This window comes from Gopherus flavomarginatus, chromosome 17 (assembly GCF_025201925.1).
Source record: "Gopherus flavomarginatus isolate rGopFla2 chromosome 17, rGopFla2.mat.asm, whole genome shotgun sequence".
NCBI classification, from domain to species: Eukaryota; Metazoa; Chordata; order Testudines; family Testudinidae; genus Gopherus; species Gopherus flavomarginatus.
This window is the reverse complement of record NC_066633.1, coordinates 3,837,502-3,855,656: the sequence shown is the minus strand read 5'-3', so window position 1 is coordinate 3,855,656 and position 18,155 is coordinate 3,837,502. Positions and strand designations below refer to the sequence as shown.

At 42.9% G+C, this 18,155-nt stretch overlaps 1 protein-coding gene across 6 annotated transcripts in view; it reads right to left on the bottom strand.

Moving 5' to 3' along the window:
* Positions 1 to 18,155, bottom strand: part of STRBP (spermatid perinuclear RNA binding protein) — an 88,554-nt gene that overhangs the window by 22,488 nt on the left and 47,911 nt on the right. For 4 of the 6 annotated variants that reach the window (XM_050926244.1, XM_050926249.1, XM_050926245.1 and 1 more), the window contains exons 3-7: positions 14,354 to 14,571; positions 9,056 to 9,221; positions 6,823 to 6,964; positions 999 to 1,093; positions 484 to 579 (exon numbers count right to left, since the gene is read on the bottom strand). In XM_050926244.1, coding sequence (XP_050782201.1) covers positions 484 to 579; positions 999 to 1,093; positions 6,823 to 6,964; positions 9,056 to 9,221; positions 14,354 to 14,571 — 717 coding nt within the window. The remainder of the gene's footprint in view (positions 1 to 483; positions 580 to 998; positions 1,094 to 6,822; positions 6,965 to 9,055; positions 9,222 to 14,353; positions 14,572 to 18,155) is intronic. The other 2 variants (XM_050926247.1, XM_050926248.1) reach the window with 2 other exon arrangements.

The window sequence follows — 18,155 nt, the reverse complement described above, 5'->3', positions numbered from 1 at the left end:
GGGATGAGGCACTGCTCCTAGTGTCCCTGGGGTGTTTGTTAACCCGTGGATTTCTACAGTGCGCAGCTTTTCCGAGCAGAAGGGTACCACCAACTCCACTGCGTCGGCTTACGCTGAGCTCACATTTCCCAGGTTACACCTGCACCAGCCATGGCAGTGAGGCGCTTTTAAAAGTGTCAAACCTCTATGGCAAGGGGTGGATTCCGCAGAACACACGAGGCCCTGCCGACACTGTGCCCATCGCCATGGCTTCCAGGCACCATACAGAGTTACTGAAATGGACACAAGCTGCCCCTCTCCCTCCTCAGCTCCCCAGGCATTTTTTTAAACAAAAGATTGTTTTAAAGGGTGTGACGAGGGAAAGAGAAGCAGGGAGCTGAGTTTCACATGCCCATTCTACAGCCCTCACAAGACACCGTGACCATTCACTGAAGGTCTGACTTTTCAAACCTAGTTGCCATCTGACTGCTGTTCCACACTTACCCATCCTTTTAGCGGTGCCCATGTGGGGACTCTGTTGCACAAATCACGCAGAATACGTAGAACAATTACACATGATTTTAGTCCATTTGCCCTGGCCTAAAACAAACAAAATGGTTCCAATACACCTGCTGAAATCCAGCCTTCAATTTTGCTTTTTAAAATGTACAGAGTCCTGGAATAGGTTCTTTAATATGATTACTAATTAGCACTTAAACTGTTTCATGCAAAACAAAGAAAGTTACATAAAAGCAAAATACTGCATTTTATAGAAAGGCAGGCTTAACAGTAAAAAGAAGCATAATGTTAAAATTGCTTTTGTAGCCTCATGACAACTATAGACCAGTTAGCTAGCTACCTAGCGTCCTCGCTTTTACAGAACAGCACTCGGAATTCGAAATTCTAGACTTGCACTCTAGAGGGGCTAGACAGAAATAAAAGAGGCATTACAATTAAAAGTGTCTCAAATTAAACCTCATAAGGCTACAATAACAATAAGATAAGAACAAATAGCCAACCTGAAACCATTTGGCGTGCCGCAGAGAGGCCAAGGCCTCCAGGCATTTCTGCCTGTCCAATAAGTCCGGAGGATCTTTCATCGCAACATTATCTACTGGTAAAATGGGATAAAAAGAGACAGATACAATTTGACCAAGGGGTTTCTGTCACAGTACATAAAGAGTGGCAGCATCTCAATGAGCTAATAAGACTCCCAGAAAAAAAATTAATTTTTTTAAGTGCACTGTGTTATTTAATTCAAACAAGCCATTAAAAAGGTAGTAAATGTGCACATGTGCAACAGAAGCAAAAGGCATTCACCCCTTATACAAAATCGATGGCCACTGCTACAGACAATCTGGGATCTTATTAAAAATGTAGAACACATTTCAGGGCAGAAAATAGCTATGTAGCACTTCTCCTTCTTTCCTTCCTCCCTCCTGTTTGTGGTTTTATCCAGGTGCATAAAATCAGCACAGAATTATTAATTGACAGCAACCTTCTCAACAAGGGGAAGATTTTCTTGAAGGAGAAAGTTTGCCTCAGAGGCAGGAAGCATTGAAGAATGATTTAGAGGTGCCTTTTGGAAATTTGAAGATGCTTCCAGTTTATCTTATCAAAGCCACAGCAATTAACAGTGGAGATGTGTATTTCTCTTCAATATTAACCCAATATAAACAAAAAAACAGAACTTGTGTCAATGTGCACTTTATATTTTGAAACACAGGTTCTTTCACTCTGATTGTAGTATTGTGTGTAACCAGGTAACAAATGAAAGCAGCAAAGAAGTTTTAAGACTTCTAGATCCTGTTAACAATTTCAAGATTTTTTTTTCCTTTCATAAAAATCTTCTCTTCCCAACAGCAATAGAAGTTGTCTAAACAAACTTAAAGTTGGAGTTGAAATGCAGGAGACTGAAATCTTCTGTTAAGTTTTACATTCCCACTCCCCTTTTTTAATCCAGCATGTTACCAAGTGCTTCTAGCAATCACATCTCGTTCCATACAAAATTCTCTCTCTTTTTTTAAAGGAACAAAGTATTAAAACCCTGATTCCGTAAACCCACAAAGCCCATGCCTAACTTCATTCATGTGATTATACTACCTCATGAGTAGAATTACACATGTCTAAGTATCTCTGCAGGATTACGGGCTAACTTTCTTAGTCAATAGCATTTAACTGACATAAGAGCACATACTGGGAACTAAACCAACCCATAGCTCAAAATAACCCTTGGAATAAATACACTGACTGTTCTTAGGAATCTATTCTATTGCTCCTCTTGAAATTGGCAATAATGTAGAAAAATACTGTTTTTCATCATTCATAACAGCTAATTCATATGAGTTTGTACAGAGATAGCCATGTGGGGCTGACTGAAATGCAGAACCCAAACCAGCTTGTAGATGCCTGCCAGGTAAAGCAATATTCAGTAACAAGCAAAACATTTAATTTTACTTAGGAGAAGCAGGAGAAAAATTTATACCACTGTATACAGGGCATGCGCACACCCACCCACACCCTTCCAGTTAATGTCCCAGCTGCCATTTGTTTTCACAGGTTACGCTGCATGGTATTGCTATTTTAATATTAAAACAGCCTCACTTCCCATGCTGTTGGAAAGGGAGACAGAAAGCTGTAGCCATTACATCATGATGGATAAAAGGTAATGAAAAACCAGAGTGTAAAGCTCAACAGAAACAGAGACATTTTGTCTGATAGCTTGCGGGTTTAGTTTTCATCTGTTGGCTCTGCTTCCAGCGAAGGACTGAAGTGCTATATGCTTATTTTCTGACCCTGATGAACTTCGCAGCAGATATTTGCATTGTTTCTTGTTACCCTCATCAACATAATCACATTGCTAAAATTCACCTCCACTCTTGTCCTCCCAATCAGAGCTGCAAAGTCTTATATGGGATTAGCAGGTATTTGTTTACAAGCACAAAAGGTCACTTTGCATCACATCACTTTGGAATTTAAGACTTTTACTTTCAAATTTCCTCTCCATTTACAAGAAGAAAATTGTGTTTTATGGTTACGAAAGTGCAACATTTGTTACAAATCTTTAAATGTTTCTGTAACAAAACCCTTTACTGGGGACAATATAAACATCTGCTTAAAGCTTAAAACAGCTGTCAATGAGTGATTAGAATCTTCTTTAAAAGTTAGAAATGGTAAAGGTTGACTGACTGCAAAATTGTTCAATTTTAGCAATTAAGATGAATTTGGAAGTCTATTAAGTCCTATTTCTAACTGAGATTGTACAACATTTTGCTAGAATATGTTAACTGTTGATGAAGCAAACTTAATTTTACCACTAACTTCTAAATCAGAACCTGGTGTGTCTTGTCTGTGACTGTACAGGTGACTAAACAGGCTTCACTGTAACTCAGCATGAATACAACAGCCTCCTTTTGCAGCGGCATGTTGATGCTCATTAGAGGTTAAAGAGGCCAGAGTCACTGACGCCTTTGAAAATAGTGCATTCATTACATTAACACTTGAGTTTCCAGGGCAGCTTTAGCAGATCTTGCAGGCAGTCAACATTTGGGTGCAAGATTCTGTTAAACAGAAAGATGGAAAGAACAGGCAGTGAAGAGGGGTAAGCGACTTGCAGCAGACTCCCTTTGGACATCCTCATTAGAATGACATGTTTCTTCATGCTCTGCTAGTCAGGGAAGTGAGACTCAATCAAAAAATTTTCAAACACATATGAGGAGTTTTCTTCTTTTCCTTTTTTAGTTCTAAAAAGGACACTCAGCAATGATGAGTTTGTTAAAAAAAATAAAAACCAGCCATTAATTCAGAGCCCGCAACACATACAGAATGAGTCCTTCAATAATCTCCCCTGCCAACATCGTTAGTTTAGAGCTACCAGGGCTACTTTCTGGAGAGGAGGCAAATCTGTGGCTTGCTCTGCAGGTCCTTCAAGGGCACTTGTGGACACCAAGAACATCAATGATTCTCTCTGCCCACTGAGGTCCTGGGTGTCAGACTGATTACGAAGCAGGTGCTCAGTTACTGAACTCGGCTGTTTTCAGCACCATCTTATTTGGGTGGACAATGTTACTTCTTATTTTGAATGTACATGTTCAGTAACTACAGCGATTTGCAGAGTGGCACTGAGAAAGCCTAGTTCACAAAGATCCTGTTCTTTGGTGGACACGAGTGATATTAAACTTGATGAGGACAAATTTCACTCTGACGCAAAATGTACCAGATTCAAATATTTGACCTCTCCATTTAACAAGGAGAAAACAGAACTGGTGCAATGGCTCCAAGGGGATCGCTTGGAAGGAATACGGAAACGCACACACACTGGTCTGGTATTTGTTTTTACTACCAAACAGCAAAAACAAATAGAACAAACACCACATTTTAAGCATTAACACTTCTCCAAAAAAAAAAAAAAAAAGGGGGGGCGGGGGGAGACTAAAGAGAAACCCAGGAATGTTTGTTCTCTGCATTCTGACATCAGGGCATGAAGGTACACGCGACATTCCTACTGAACAAATGGAAGCACTGAAAGAATTCCATTGCACCTAACCTTGCTTATTTGGTTAGAAGATAGATTAGTGACTGTAATCAAACCATACCGCTGGAAATCTTGGTCAGTTTCACCCAGCCTTTCCCCCAGCCTCTTAGCATACTATTAGTCAGCTGCCAACTAAGGAACAGAGAAAAGCAGCAGCCAGAATAGAATGGCTCATCTTACTAGCAAGATGAAAAGCAAATTATGAAGAACTTAAAAAGCTTTTCTATCAGAAAAAAGTAAATAAGAAAAGCGAGGAATAGTTTTTAAAATGACATATGAAATACACCAGTATTTGGCTGGCATTGTCCAGGAGCATCAAAAGAAGGGTTGCAATATTTTCCCTTTATATTAAATTATTTTTCCTGAATCTTTTTTCTACATATTTCCCCTTGATATTAGATTTGAAACTTTATTCTATTAGTAAATCTAAAATGGCTCAAAGTGACTAGAGGTGGTTGTAGACAGTTGAAAAATTCTCTCTCTTTCTCCCATCTAGCTGGTTACTTAATACAGTAAGAAAAAAATGTTTGATTAACTTATGAAGGGGAATATTACAAGTTTTCTGTGTTCAGATAAACTAGGGAGTGAACGTCACAGAAACTGAAGCCAACTACAAAAGAATCTGGACTTCACAACAAGGTGTGTTAACCAGTTTACAATCATCAGTTTTATGGTGGGGTGGATCTAACAACAGCTCTTATTACTAGCACTATCACAAATTTGCAGATTTGATCTTTATAATTAAGAGGTGAACTGCAAGGTTTTGGAACAAAGTTTGGAAAAATATTTTAATATCCTAAATGAGTAACAAAAAACAAATATAGTAAAACAAGAAAGCATGAAAATGAATGTCCTCATTCAGCTTAGCAGACGAGTCCCAAATTAATGAAGTCAAGTTTCTATTCCAGCAGATGAAAGCACTATCCCCTCCTGAAAGGGATCACACAGGAAGAAGCATTTGTGCAAAACTGCATGCACATCGTGATGTTAAAAATACCTTCCTATACATTTTTGTGCTCAGTCTCATGAGTGTGTATCTGTTGCAGTGGAAACAAACCTCAACTCAGTACTTGCCAAGAAGTTGAAGAAAATGTGCAGTAGTCTGCAAATATCTAGCTTTTGTCTTAAAGAAAAACAACTGTGTTTTTGCACAAGAGCCCCATTAGTGATTTGGGAATTCTGGGATATTTTTATTAATGAATCTTTGCTATTCATCTCTACTGCAAGATTCTTGCACTTCTAACTGCTGCCTAAGTGCTGTAATTCACTTGAAAATCAATCCTTCCTGCCCGCTCCCCACAAAATGAAGAGAAACTGACCAACATTTCTCAGTGTATTGGTATTTCACGTGGGAAGGGGGAATAAGCAAAGGGACTTGTGGCAAGTCTAGAAATGGGAGAAGAGCAACAGGGAGTTCCCTAGCCCACGTGGGCCCAGCTGCCTCAGTTGTCATGACAGAGAGTGGCCAGTTGGTCAAAGGTCTGACATCATCCAGTGGAAAGTTTCTAAGCATAGGTTTGGGAAGCGGAAGCAGAAATTATTGACAAGAAGATTACAATAAAATAAAACACGGCTGCATTCGCTCAGTGTGTTACACTTGGTTTCTTTCCAATCTCACAGACGTTAAGAGTCAGTGCTTCTTAAGAGTTTCTTGTGGCTAAGTTGCAAGTCCCCAGTAGAGAGGGAAGAATGGATGGGGAGGAATTAGGCTGCATAATTTTCCAAATATATTTTTACATTCAGGACAGTAGGCACAACATTAACTTCAGAAGTGCAGTGCAGTATTTTAGCTTTAACTTCAACTGTATCCTAGGTAGGAAGTTCTTACCTTAAAGATAGAAACACACATACACATCAATAATGAGCAAAATCTGTATGCCAGGAAGAGACACAGCTTTGTAGGAACTGCATTTTAAGAGAGCAGTTTCATACAATAGGAATAATTTTATGAACCAGTCCAATTTGACTGATTTAATTTAAAAACACAACTGTGCAGGCACTGCTTAACTATTAACTAATAACTAGTTCTGCTTTCTTTCAGACAAGATCTAATTAACTGGTGTCTGATTCAAGGCTATAATAATGCTGTCTCTACACGGCAATTGGAATTTTACACATATTTACGTGAAAATTAAATGGTTGCTGACTGTTTAAAGAACAATCATTGTAACCTATCGAGGTGAGCCAAGATAGTAATGACACACAGTATACAATAAAAATGAGACCTCACTCCCTAACTAACCCTGTGCTACAGAAAGCCTTTCGGAGAAAATTCTGAGGGAAGCAGAAAAACGACTCTCTCTATATACCTCCATCCTTCTCCGTTTCCTCACGAATGAGAGGAGATGTAAGTATCACCTTCAGTGTTAGGGTGGGCTCCTTTGTGTTATGAATAATAATAGCTGCCTCATTCACACATTGCTCCACGTGGTACTTCTCTTCTGTAAGTTTCTGAAAGGCATCAAAAACATTTTCAAAAATCCCCAATCAACCATGGTAAAGGCAGCGTCTCCTAAAGAAACATTTGCCCCTTGCAGATAACCCCTGAACTTGCAATGCTATAATAATACACAGGTTCTGCCAGGCTGCCCCCTCCACCCACAGCTAAGAGTTGATAAGTTGTAAATAATTTTTAACAACGTAAACAGCTGTTCACCAGAAAAATGCTAAATGGTGGCAGCATAAATGCACTACAATGTCCAACTCACTGTGCAGACAGTGATCAGTCATCTTTTAAAGCCGCCCATGGGTGAATTACTTGCCAGCAATTGTAGCTCTCACAGGATCTAACTCTCGGCAATGCTGCCTCTCAATGCAAAACCCCTGGCAGTCTACTACCATCTTGACAATTAGCAGCAGATGCAAGCAAATAAATGGCTCCAGTCCTACCAGCTCGGATAAGACCTTGGCACCTGCATGGTGCCCAATGGGACTCTGTAGGAGATGGGGTCCATCCACATGAGTTCAATGGGACTCTGTAGGAGATGGGGTCCATCCACATGGACCAGCATAGAGAACTGTAACCACAGAGCGCACGTAAGAGTTACCCTTTCTAATCACCACGTCTTTACAAATAGGGGGATAAATCTAGGGCACTTATTTCCTCCAGAAAACCCTGTTACAGGCAAGCAACATACCCTCTCCATTACCCTACATGGCCCCACCAGCCCCAGCTATGGAGATGGCTGTGTATGCAGAGTAGGACTTGGCCTCCATATAACCTGAACACTTGTGTGCAAACAAATGAACAATGGAAGTATAGCTCCAAGAATGGTCAAAATGTATACGCTGTACGTGGAAATAAACATGAGACAAGAAGGCAAACCAGGAAGGAGGGAGAATGAGTTTCATCACCTAGTTTAGAAAGAGCTACTTGCAAGGGGTATTTGTTGAGGCACAGTCTCTAGGCAATAGCGCATGTCATGAGCTTCAGGCTGGATTAATTATTCAGGACCAGGGGTGTGTCAAAGGAAGCTATAAACCTGGGCACCCTTAATAAGAGGTGGTACTGGCTGCATCTGTTCACAGGATGCTTTTTTACACACGAAAACAAAAAGGTACAAATTAAAACCAAGTACATATCAAGGGTTCATCGTGACCCAGAACCACTGACCGCTCAGAATGGTCTCTTGTTAAGGGTATGATTTAGGATTCCATCACTTTACCAGACCTCCGTGACTTCTTCGGTTTCAGCTGTCAGCAGCTGAAGCTGGGGCTGGAGCCAGAGCTGTGCATCTCTTCCTCGCAGCTGGAACCAAAGCTGGGGCTGCATGCTGCCCACTCCCATGACTGTGGCTGGGGCAACGAGTTCCTCGTGCATCCCCCGTGCTCCCCAATCGCCCCTGTAGCTGCAGCTGGGGTCAGAGTCAGGACTGTATGCCCTCCCCCTGTGGTGGTTGTGGAGGGGGGGCTCCAGCTGTCATTCCTTCCCCATCAGCCCTGCCCCACAAGTTATTTTTAGTCTAGTCACAGACAGGTTATAGGCTCCTGTGAATTTTTGTTTATTGCCCACAACCCATTGGTGACTTTTTACTAAAAATAACCACGGCAAACTCTTAACCTTACCTATTGTCACTTCAGAATCACCAGGGAGTTTAGACTGAACACAGAGCTGAGGGACAAAGCTTCTGTAATGGGGAAGTTCACCACACTGAAAACACACTGGGCAGAGTGAGCCACGTTGACACCCTCAGGAGAAGGAAGATCTAAGACCCCACTTAGTTTCCGTGTTAGGAGCAGGGAGCAGTCCAGATGGGTAAATTCTCCAATAGGAAGGTTAGCTGGAGGGCATAGCAGGACTGATGTCAGGAACAAAGACGAGGGAAGGCTTTGAGGATAGCCATTCTACCCATCAGGTTAAGGTCTCACAATCTCTAGCCGCTGTCCTAGATTCTAAGTGCGGTCTTTGTGCTCTCTGTACCTTGACCAGTCGTATTTTTCTTGGTATCAAATTAGTTTCAGCTTTTACCCAGTGCAGCTTTTAGCTGACTATGTCTTGCAGTGCTATCAATCAGAGCTGGAGGACTACCTGAATTAACTTACCTGAATGTGGATTGGGAGATTGTCTTTGACTGTATATAACAAGGCCTTTGTGGGTTTTTCTTTGCACATGAGAACCAGCTCCAAATCCATGTCATCCTTTATCAGCAAGCCCTTTGCAACCAAACCAATTCTCATCACACCACATAAGGTCCGACCACCTTGATCCCTGGAAATGAAACATGTCTGAATAATTACAGTGATATTTTCACACTTAACCCACTGCCACCACCACCCCCCTATTGTAGCAAGGGAACAGAGACAGATGGAAACAATTCCAGCATTTCTGCCACGCATCAGTGACAGGCTCGTGAAAAGCACTGACTGCTTTTCTGCAAGCAGCCAATAGGAAAATGATGGAAACGAATGTGAATATGCAAGGAACGCTTCTGTAGTCGCAGAGTTGTGAATCAAAGCTTTGGATTAAGTTATGAAGCTCCAAGCAGTTCACTGCTTAACTGCAGGAGAAGGAGAGCGCACACGAGCCTGGAGTCAAGTTTTCAGAACAGCTTTTAGAAGCCTAAGACCCATTTTCAAAAGTGACTTGGACACTTATGAGCCTAAATCCCATTGTCTTTCAACAAGACTTATGCTCCTAAGGGCCCCAGCACGCCCGACAGTGGGGGCCTACACATTCTTTTATATGTATTTTTTGAAGCTTGTAACTTCAAAATATTGTGCAAACCATTTCTGTAGCTTTGTGAATACTGCAAACGCTAGATACTTCAGGAAGGCTCCTCATTTCAAACAATCTGCCCTGTAGGAGCCCTTCAAAAATTCTCACCACTGAAAGCCAGAAGAATCAGAGGCTGGGGAATCAGACGTAAATGTTCTCCTGGTTTTCTCAAGAGACTCAAGGGCCACAGTAAATGTCATAGGTTTCAAAGCAAGATAAACGACACTTCAGCTTTGAGTGCTGACAACAGGCAATTGAGCAGCCCAAGAGTGCACAAACCATCAGGAATCCACGGGAAACAGAAGAGCAGCACTCACACCTACTGCCATTCACACACAGGCACTCCTGAGAGATGCCTCTTGGACGCTGCAGCACTAGCTAGTGGCAGATCACTGTGCTCCACACCCCCTGGGAAGGGCTGTAAGCACTGGAGTGGTGAAAACAGCCTCAGCTATAGAGGCAGCTGTGCAGCTAGTGGCACTTGAACATCACACACTGGGATAGGATCTGATCAGACACGCTCTGAGATCCATGATCATACAGTGCACCCTGAGCCCCTCTCATACGTCCACCTTCACCTACACGGGCACAACTGGGTATACTTGAAAGGGATGGACACGCACGGTCTCCTATTACCTAAGCAGCAGAGACACAGAGTGGGAAGGAAGGAGGCAGAGAAAGGAAAGTGACACTCTCAAGGTCACACCAGGTGGTCAGTGGCAGAGCTGGGGATAAAGCTCAGGTCTCCTGACTCCCACTGCAGGGCCCCAGTCATTAGACGATGCCACTCATGTTGTAAATCCCTTTCACTTGCTGGTTCTAGGAAATTAATCATATGCTGCAACATTTGGCTGCTAATCTGGCAGGGAAGCATAATTTTTTTTAAAATGGGTTTGTGAGTGACCAACTTACTATTTTGCAGGGTGTGGTGGGTTTAGCTTGAATTGTTTCTTTTATCCTTGTCAACCTGCGTGGGAATTTCTAAAATAATCCTCCACATACTAAAAAAAGAAGTATGTCCACTGATGAGTTTCAAAGTTCACAGAAACATTTTTAATGCTGCTAGGCTGTTTGTTTTCACAAAGCCTAAGCTGCCGGGACAGCACTCGTTTAATACGAGATGACAGGGCAAACACCTGCCTTTCTCTCTGGAGCGAGAGGAACCGTTTGGTAATGTTTTGCACAGCATGCTGAAGATGCAAACTGCCCTGTAAATGTTTACAATGAATAATAATCAGGTTGCTTGTTTTAGTGTAAACTTCTCCCAGCTGCAATCTGCTAAATTTGGCCAAGAAGTCCCAGAGCCAGCATAAGTTATGTCAGTTTGTTAAACCCTGGCTAAAGGGTGGGTTTCAGAGCTACCCCTGGATTCTTGTGCCCAGACTGGTGGAAAGGAGACCTGCTGCAGCTGAGATTTCTTTACTGTAAAGGAAAGGCATTCAGGCAAGCCCAACTGTCCTGACATGCCCACATTTCCCCCACCCAGAGCTAGTGCTGGCAGCCGGCTAGTCACCATGCCAGTTGGCTGGAGGCAGGCGGCGTGAAGGAGAAATGGCACCAGTCACAGCTAGAAGGGGAGATTCACGCAGCTAGCAGCCTGGATTATTCTCTGCCCTAGTTTCCACCACAGTTTTGTCCTGCTTTGCTGCTTGTAAGAATTCTTCCAATCACCACATTCCCTCCTCTGCGGAGCAGGGATGGATGTAAATTCTCCATCCCTTTAAGGCCAGCAGGCAACACTTGTTGATCTGTCTAACAGGCTGGCTTTGATACAAAATTCTACAGAAAGTGCTCTCGACTTTTTGCTTTATAAAAACCAGCTGGAGAGAGGAGGAAGGAGGAGAAATAGCCCAAATCCCTCCACGTCTCTGCTTTGACACCTGACACCTGCTATTCTCCAGCCTCCTGACTTTTTGTCAGAGCATCTGTAGACAGGAGATTTATTAGAGAGGAGACCTGGGCACTTATAAAAATGCACTCTAAATTTAGAACTCAGCAAGAACATAAAACATCCTGCACATAAAAATCATGAAAGTAAAGTCAGGCTGTTTGATTATGCCAACAGCACTTAATACAAGCCAAGACTCTCACCAAATCCGTTAAAAAAAAAAAAAAAAAAAAAAAAAACATTCTGCACTTATTTTATCCATGACAGAAAGAAAAGTAAAATGCTGCCAACAACAACACTTGGAAATTACTGACACAACGTGCACTGCATCCCACCTAACGAGTCAGAGAAATCAAGGAAGTCCACCGCTCAGCAGAAAAGTGATGTTAATTATCTTCCACAGAAGATGACACAGCTTAACTGCCCATCTCCAGGGAAGTAGCCTGTCAATCTGCTGCTATTATTCCCTGGAGTCCACACAAACCCACTCCATTAAACCAATTTATCACTTAATTTGTGTAAAAGTCATGAAATTTACATATTTTGCTATTTCTATTCTCCACATACATTTCACACTAAAAAGCGACACCTTGCTGCTCAGGCTAAGCACAAGAATGTTGAGAAGATCAGAAATGGGATCTGAGAAATATTTGTTATTCAAAAGAGGTGCTCAGAAAACAGACAACTAAACTGCAGGCCCACTTGTAGGGCGTTTGCTTTGCCCAGAACATTATGTGCTAACCTGCCTACTGGGCAGTGCATCTCAGTTAGCTCACTGTAGTCTGTTTATATGGTGCCCATTAGCAGGGCTTCTCTCTGAAACTTCACTCTGAGTAAAAAGATTTCTTCCAGAGACCCCAGGCCCCTGAAATGTGCATAGGACAGAATCAAGCAAATCCAGACAAAGGAGAAACTTTTGACTAGCAATGTTGGTGCATGAGAGACTTTCTACCACTTCAACATATTTGTTGGGATTTTTAAGCAGATCGTGGGAGCTCTCACATACAGAGTTTTCCTCAACTAATATGGAACATTTCTTGTTTCTAAACTGGAGCATGTCCAGCTAGTAGGAAAAACAGAGTTTTGTTTCCCAGTTCCCTCACTCTTATACTGACACTTTAGTTGAGACCTGGAAATAACTAAAGACTATGTTACTGTTATCAGCACAATAGGGAATGGTCAGATTTAGGATTTGCCAATGCACATGAGGCAGGAGCACCACCAGCTTTTTTGGTGCCCTAGGTGGCAGAAGGTCCCGCCCCCACAATACCGACGACGACCAGGGCGGCCGAAGATCCGGCCACCGCGGTCACCGCTCCCCAAATGTTAGAGCCGTAAGTGACCGCCTAGGTCACCTAATGGGTTGCGCCGGCCCTGACATCAGGGTTCGTTATGGTAATTTTTATGACAGATTGGTAATCACTGCTTCCTTCACACTGAACCAGTAAATGAAATCTTCAGCCCAGATAGACAAATACAGCAGCACTTAAGGATATGGTCTTGCTGACTGAGAGCCGAATGTCTGCCACCTTCACCTCATACTGGGAAGTACCTTACTCCAGAATTAGTCCTCCAGGATTTCAATGAGATTACTGACAGAGTAAAGTGATATTCACCACAAGGGCAGGTAGCTGAATTTGGACATCAAAGTATATTATCTAGTGTTAAGTACTAGCACTTGACTCTGTGGGCACTACCCAATATATTTACCTGTGACTCCAAAAATCAGAAGAGACCTTCCATTACAATAAGAGATTTCAGATAATGTAGCAGATCAGCATGGATCAGAGAGACCTTTCCACACTAATCTTAAAACCAGATCGGAACTCGCTGTGCAAAACTCACCCAGCAGCAAGCCACATTAATAATCCACCACTTGTAGCAAGGAAAGTTAGAGGTAAAATCCAGGAGCCGGCTCTCAGACCATGTTATGTTAATGATCCAATCAGATTATGTCCCAAGAAGGTCATTATATTGGAGGAAGTATGGTCTGATGAGAGCACAGGACTGGAAGTCAGGTCCTCTGGGTCCTGCCACTGATTTGCTATGTGGCTCTGGATAAATCAGCCTCTCTGTGCCTCAGTTCCCTCATCTCTAAACTGGCCATAATACTAACCTGGCTCAGAGGGTGAAGCTAAGTTATCTGTACAGCACTAGAGAGCCAAGAATGTCTGAGTTAGAGAGCTTTTATCCATAAAAACCTGAAAAGGGGCCAGTTGTTCCAGCTGTTTCCTAAACTGTTGGAGTTAAACTAGAAGAGCAAAATTGGCACCATGTCAAGGAATAGAGAGAGATGTGCAGCGACAGATGTTTTATGCAGTACAGAATGACACGATGTACAGTAATGGCTCCTTTGGAGCAGTCAGCCTGTTGAATACACAATACACATTTATAAATCCATTTTTGCCCATTAAACTGAAACAGCTCTGACGCCACACATTTGAGGATTTAGATTTGAGAGTTATAGGGAGATGCGTTTGTTTCTTATATTTGTTAACTGCAAGTTAAAAACATTTCATCTTAAAAGTGATAACAGCTCCTGACCAGGTTCCTATTCATTACTCATTCCCTGCACTCACGCAATGTGCTCGCATCTCAGAAGGAGTCCAGACACATCTATTTCCTGCTATGAATATTCATAACCAGCAAAGCCAAAGAACACTGTGGCCCTTATTTAGCAGGAGAGAAATCCATTCAGAGTAGTACAGTAGCTCATTATGAGGCTTAACTAACTCACTTGGCATTACTTTCTGCAGCTTCCTCTTTTGCTTCCCCGTCTCCCTCGACTTTCACAGACTTGTTCATTTCATCCATCCAATCGGAGACATGTTTAAGGGCACATTCGACTGTTGACACCATGTTCTGGACAGCTTCAAGTTCCTCTGGAGATGGATAAATGGTTGAATGTTTCACCATAACATGGCGGTCATCATTAGCAAAAGATCGGATAGATCTCTGTTACAGAGGCAGGAAAGAATAGGGAAAAAGGAAGAGTTATTGTCTTATCAAGAGAAAGGCGTTATTTGCAAGGGAATCCTCCCCAGTATAGACGTGGGAGTATTTTAGGATAACAAAGGTCTAGAATCATGGCGGAACTTATCTCTCTTCTCTGCCTGAAGTAGAGAGACCAAGCCGATTAAATGTGAAGCGCTGAAAAAAAAAAAAACGGCATAAACTGGTAGCAAAGTGCAACAGCACGTTATGCCTGTGACTTGGCCATCATGAATGTAGGTTGTAATGTTCTCTGTACCAGCTCCCAAACTACAGGCAGAAAAACTCAGGTCCAGAGCTAGAAAAATGCAAGGAGGAGAATTTTTTCTTATCTCCTTTACTCTACAAATGATATCTCCATGACTAGCCTTTTCATTCTCTTCTGCTATTCCCCACATTGTTCATCAGCTTCACCCAATACCAACTGTAAGCTCCTGAGGACAGGGACTGTGCAGTCTCTTATCTGCATGAGAAGTGCCCATGCACAGCAAGTGCCCTAGCTAATCCAACCTGCAATGGTTAATAAAGGTATTTTTGGGTGCTTGCCTTGCATAACTTCACCAAGAAAGTTTCACTTTGGGGACAAAAAGCCATGGTTCTGATGAAGCATAAAAAGCCAGGGAGGTCTAGCAGGCAGGGGGATGAATGAAGGAGCAGGAAACCTAGGTTCTGTTCCTGGCTCTGCCACTGACCTGCTGTGTAACCTTGGAAAGTGACGTTCGCTCTATGCCTGGTTTCTCCTCCCGCTCTTTGTCTAAGTTTTTCTAGGCAAGGGCTGTGCCTAGGCCTGTGTCCACACAGCACCTAGCACAGACAGGCCCTAAGCTTGAATGGGGTCCCCCCTAGTCACCACTGAGATACAAACAGTAAATAGTAACTACGAAGGAAGGAAGTGCATTCTGGGGTACTCTGTCCCTTTGTTCAGACCCCCAGCCCCTGAGTGGCTCCCAGAGGTCAGCTGATCCGGTTCCAAAGAGGAAATTCGAGGGCTCCATGCACATCAAGGAAGTGCCAGGAAGTTGTCTTGTTCTGGGGCAGGTAATTTGGAAGAGAGGTGCCCTGGGGAGGAGGCAGAGAGAAGCTGCACTGTGTACAGGGCTTTGACAATCTGGGAGAACAACTCTGCCTGGCTAGACAAGCCTTCAAGACCAGCAGCTCTCCCCTCACACTGGGCTGGGTCCAGAGGCAGCCCATCATGGCATGGCTGCCCAGCAGCCTCTTGCTCTACGAGTTTGGTGCTGCCAAGCCTGGGATATTGGACCTGAGTCTGGAGCAACTACACATCAGTATGAAAATCCTGACAGACAGGAGGGAATTCAGCAAAGAGCATGAAAAACGGCTAGGAAGGAGGCCGAAAGGGAAGGGTTAGCTTGTGAGGAAAGATTAAAACAATCAAATAGAAAAAAACAAGAGATTAAAGGATCCCAAATGAAGAAGGGCTTGCAGGGAGGGTTCACGGACTTCCACAATCGGGTGAAGTGGCACAGAGACCTGTGACCTGATTGGAGACATCTAGTTGCCATGCCATCCAGGCGAGACATGTATGATCTGAAAAGTTAGTGAACTAGCATGGGCAGCCACTATCTACCAGGTGTTTCCCCTTCAGCCTCGTGCAACCCTGGTGCTCAGAGACCAATCTGATGCAGTGTCAGGCAACTTTTTACTCTGTTCCCTATGAACAGGAGAGAATCAAAAATATTCCCAGTACATGGATCACAGGGCCTTCCCCTTCCGCCCAGCTGACCGGTGCACTCTTTCTAATCATTTACTTCCATTAACTGCATTTATCCTGCAGTGAAGGGGAATTTCCCCCCCTACTTCACAGCTTGTAACCATGCCTGAGCTCAGAGACAGCAGGGCCTGTAATGGATCCAAGCAGTCTCATTACTGAATCTGCACCTAGTTCTCCTATCCCACAGGCAATGTACATGCTCAGGGAGAAGAGCATTGGTTCACAGGTAAGGAGTGCTCCCCCTACGCCCCTCCCAGGACTCTCATGCTAGAATTCCATTCCCGAAGGTCCCTGATGTTCATAGACTCAGACTCTAGGACTGGAAGGGACCTCAAGAGGTCATCGAGTCCAGTCCCCTGCCCTCATGGCAGGACCAAATACTGTCTAGACCATCCCTGATAGACATTTATCTAACCTACTCTTAAATATCTCCAGAGATGGAGATTCCACAACTTCCCTAGGCAATCTATTCCAGTGTTTAACTACCCTGACAGTTAGGAACTTTTTCCTAATGTCCAACCTAAATCTCCCTTGCTGCAGTTTAAGCCCATTGCTTCTTGTTCTATCATTGGAGGCTAAGGTGAACAAGTTTTCTCCCTCCTCCTGATGACACCCTTTTAGATACCTGAAAACTGCTATCATGTCCCCTCTCAGTCTTCTCTTTTCCAAACTAAACAAGCCCAATTCCTTCAGCCTTCCTTCATAGGTCATGTTCTCAAGACCTTTAATCATTCTTGTTGCTCTTCTCTGGACCCTCTCCAATTTCTCCACATCTTTCTTGAAATGCGGTGCCCAGAACTGGACACAATACTCCAGTTGAGGCCTAACCAGCGCAGAGTAAAGCGGAAGAATGACTTCTTGTGTCTTGTTTACAACACACCTGTTAATGCATCCCAGAATCATGTTTGCTTTTTTTGCAACAGTATCACACTGTTTAATCATATTAAGCTTGTGGTCCACTATGACCCCTAGATCTCTTTCTGCCATACTCCTTCCTAGACAGTCTCTTCCCATTCTGTATGTGTGAAACTGATTGTTCCTTCCTAAGTGGAGCACTTTGCATTTATCTTTATTGAACTTCATGTTGCTCACCTCCGTTACAAAACACGAAAAGACACAGGTAAAGGCTGCTGCAGCTTGGCAGTCAATCGGTGACATGGATTTGTTAATTCACCTCCACCCAAAATATGTCCACTCCTCCCCAAATCTCCCTGCTTGTAAATACGGATTATAGAAAATACTCCAGCAGCACTAAACTGATAAGCCTGTAACTTGTGTATTAGAAACACATGGTTACCTCACTAATGGGCAATGGCAAAATAAGTACTAAGCAAGAGAATCTGGGTCAAGAATTCATAGGATCCAGCAAGCTTTCCATTTAAAGTCCAATCTGTGCCCTGAGGTCCCTTTTTCCCCAGAGCATTCTTCTCATCACAGAGGGTAAAATCTTAATTTGTGTTTGGCTGGGTTATTGTTTAATGGATTTCATTAGCAATCATCTACTCAAATCTGAATACAGTACTTTATTGTAAATATTATGCTGCACCTATTCGCTCCTCCCTCTCTTGCAGCAACAACATTTATAGGGCTTAAAAAAATGAATAGGCTGAAATTACTCACAACAGCTGGCTCTCAGGAATTCGTTAATTGGTTGGGTTTTTCCCCCTTCCTTGAATGCATTTTAGAAAAACTAACCATTCCAAGCCCTTCACATTTGCACAGCTTTGCAAATTAAATGCATCTCTGACTCTTGCAATTTGTTACAGATACAAGCAGGCAGATTGGAAGTGACTCCTCACTTAGTCATCAAATATGC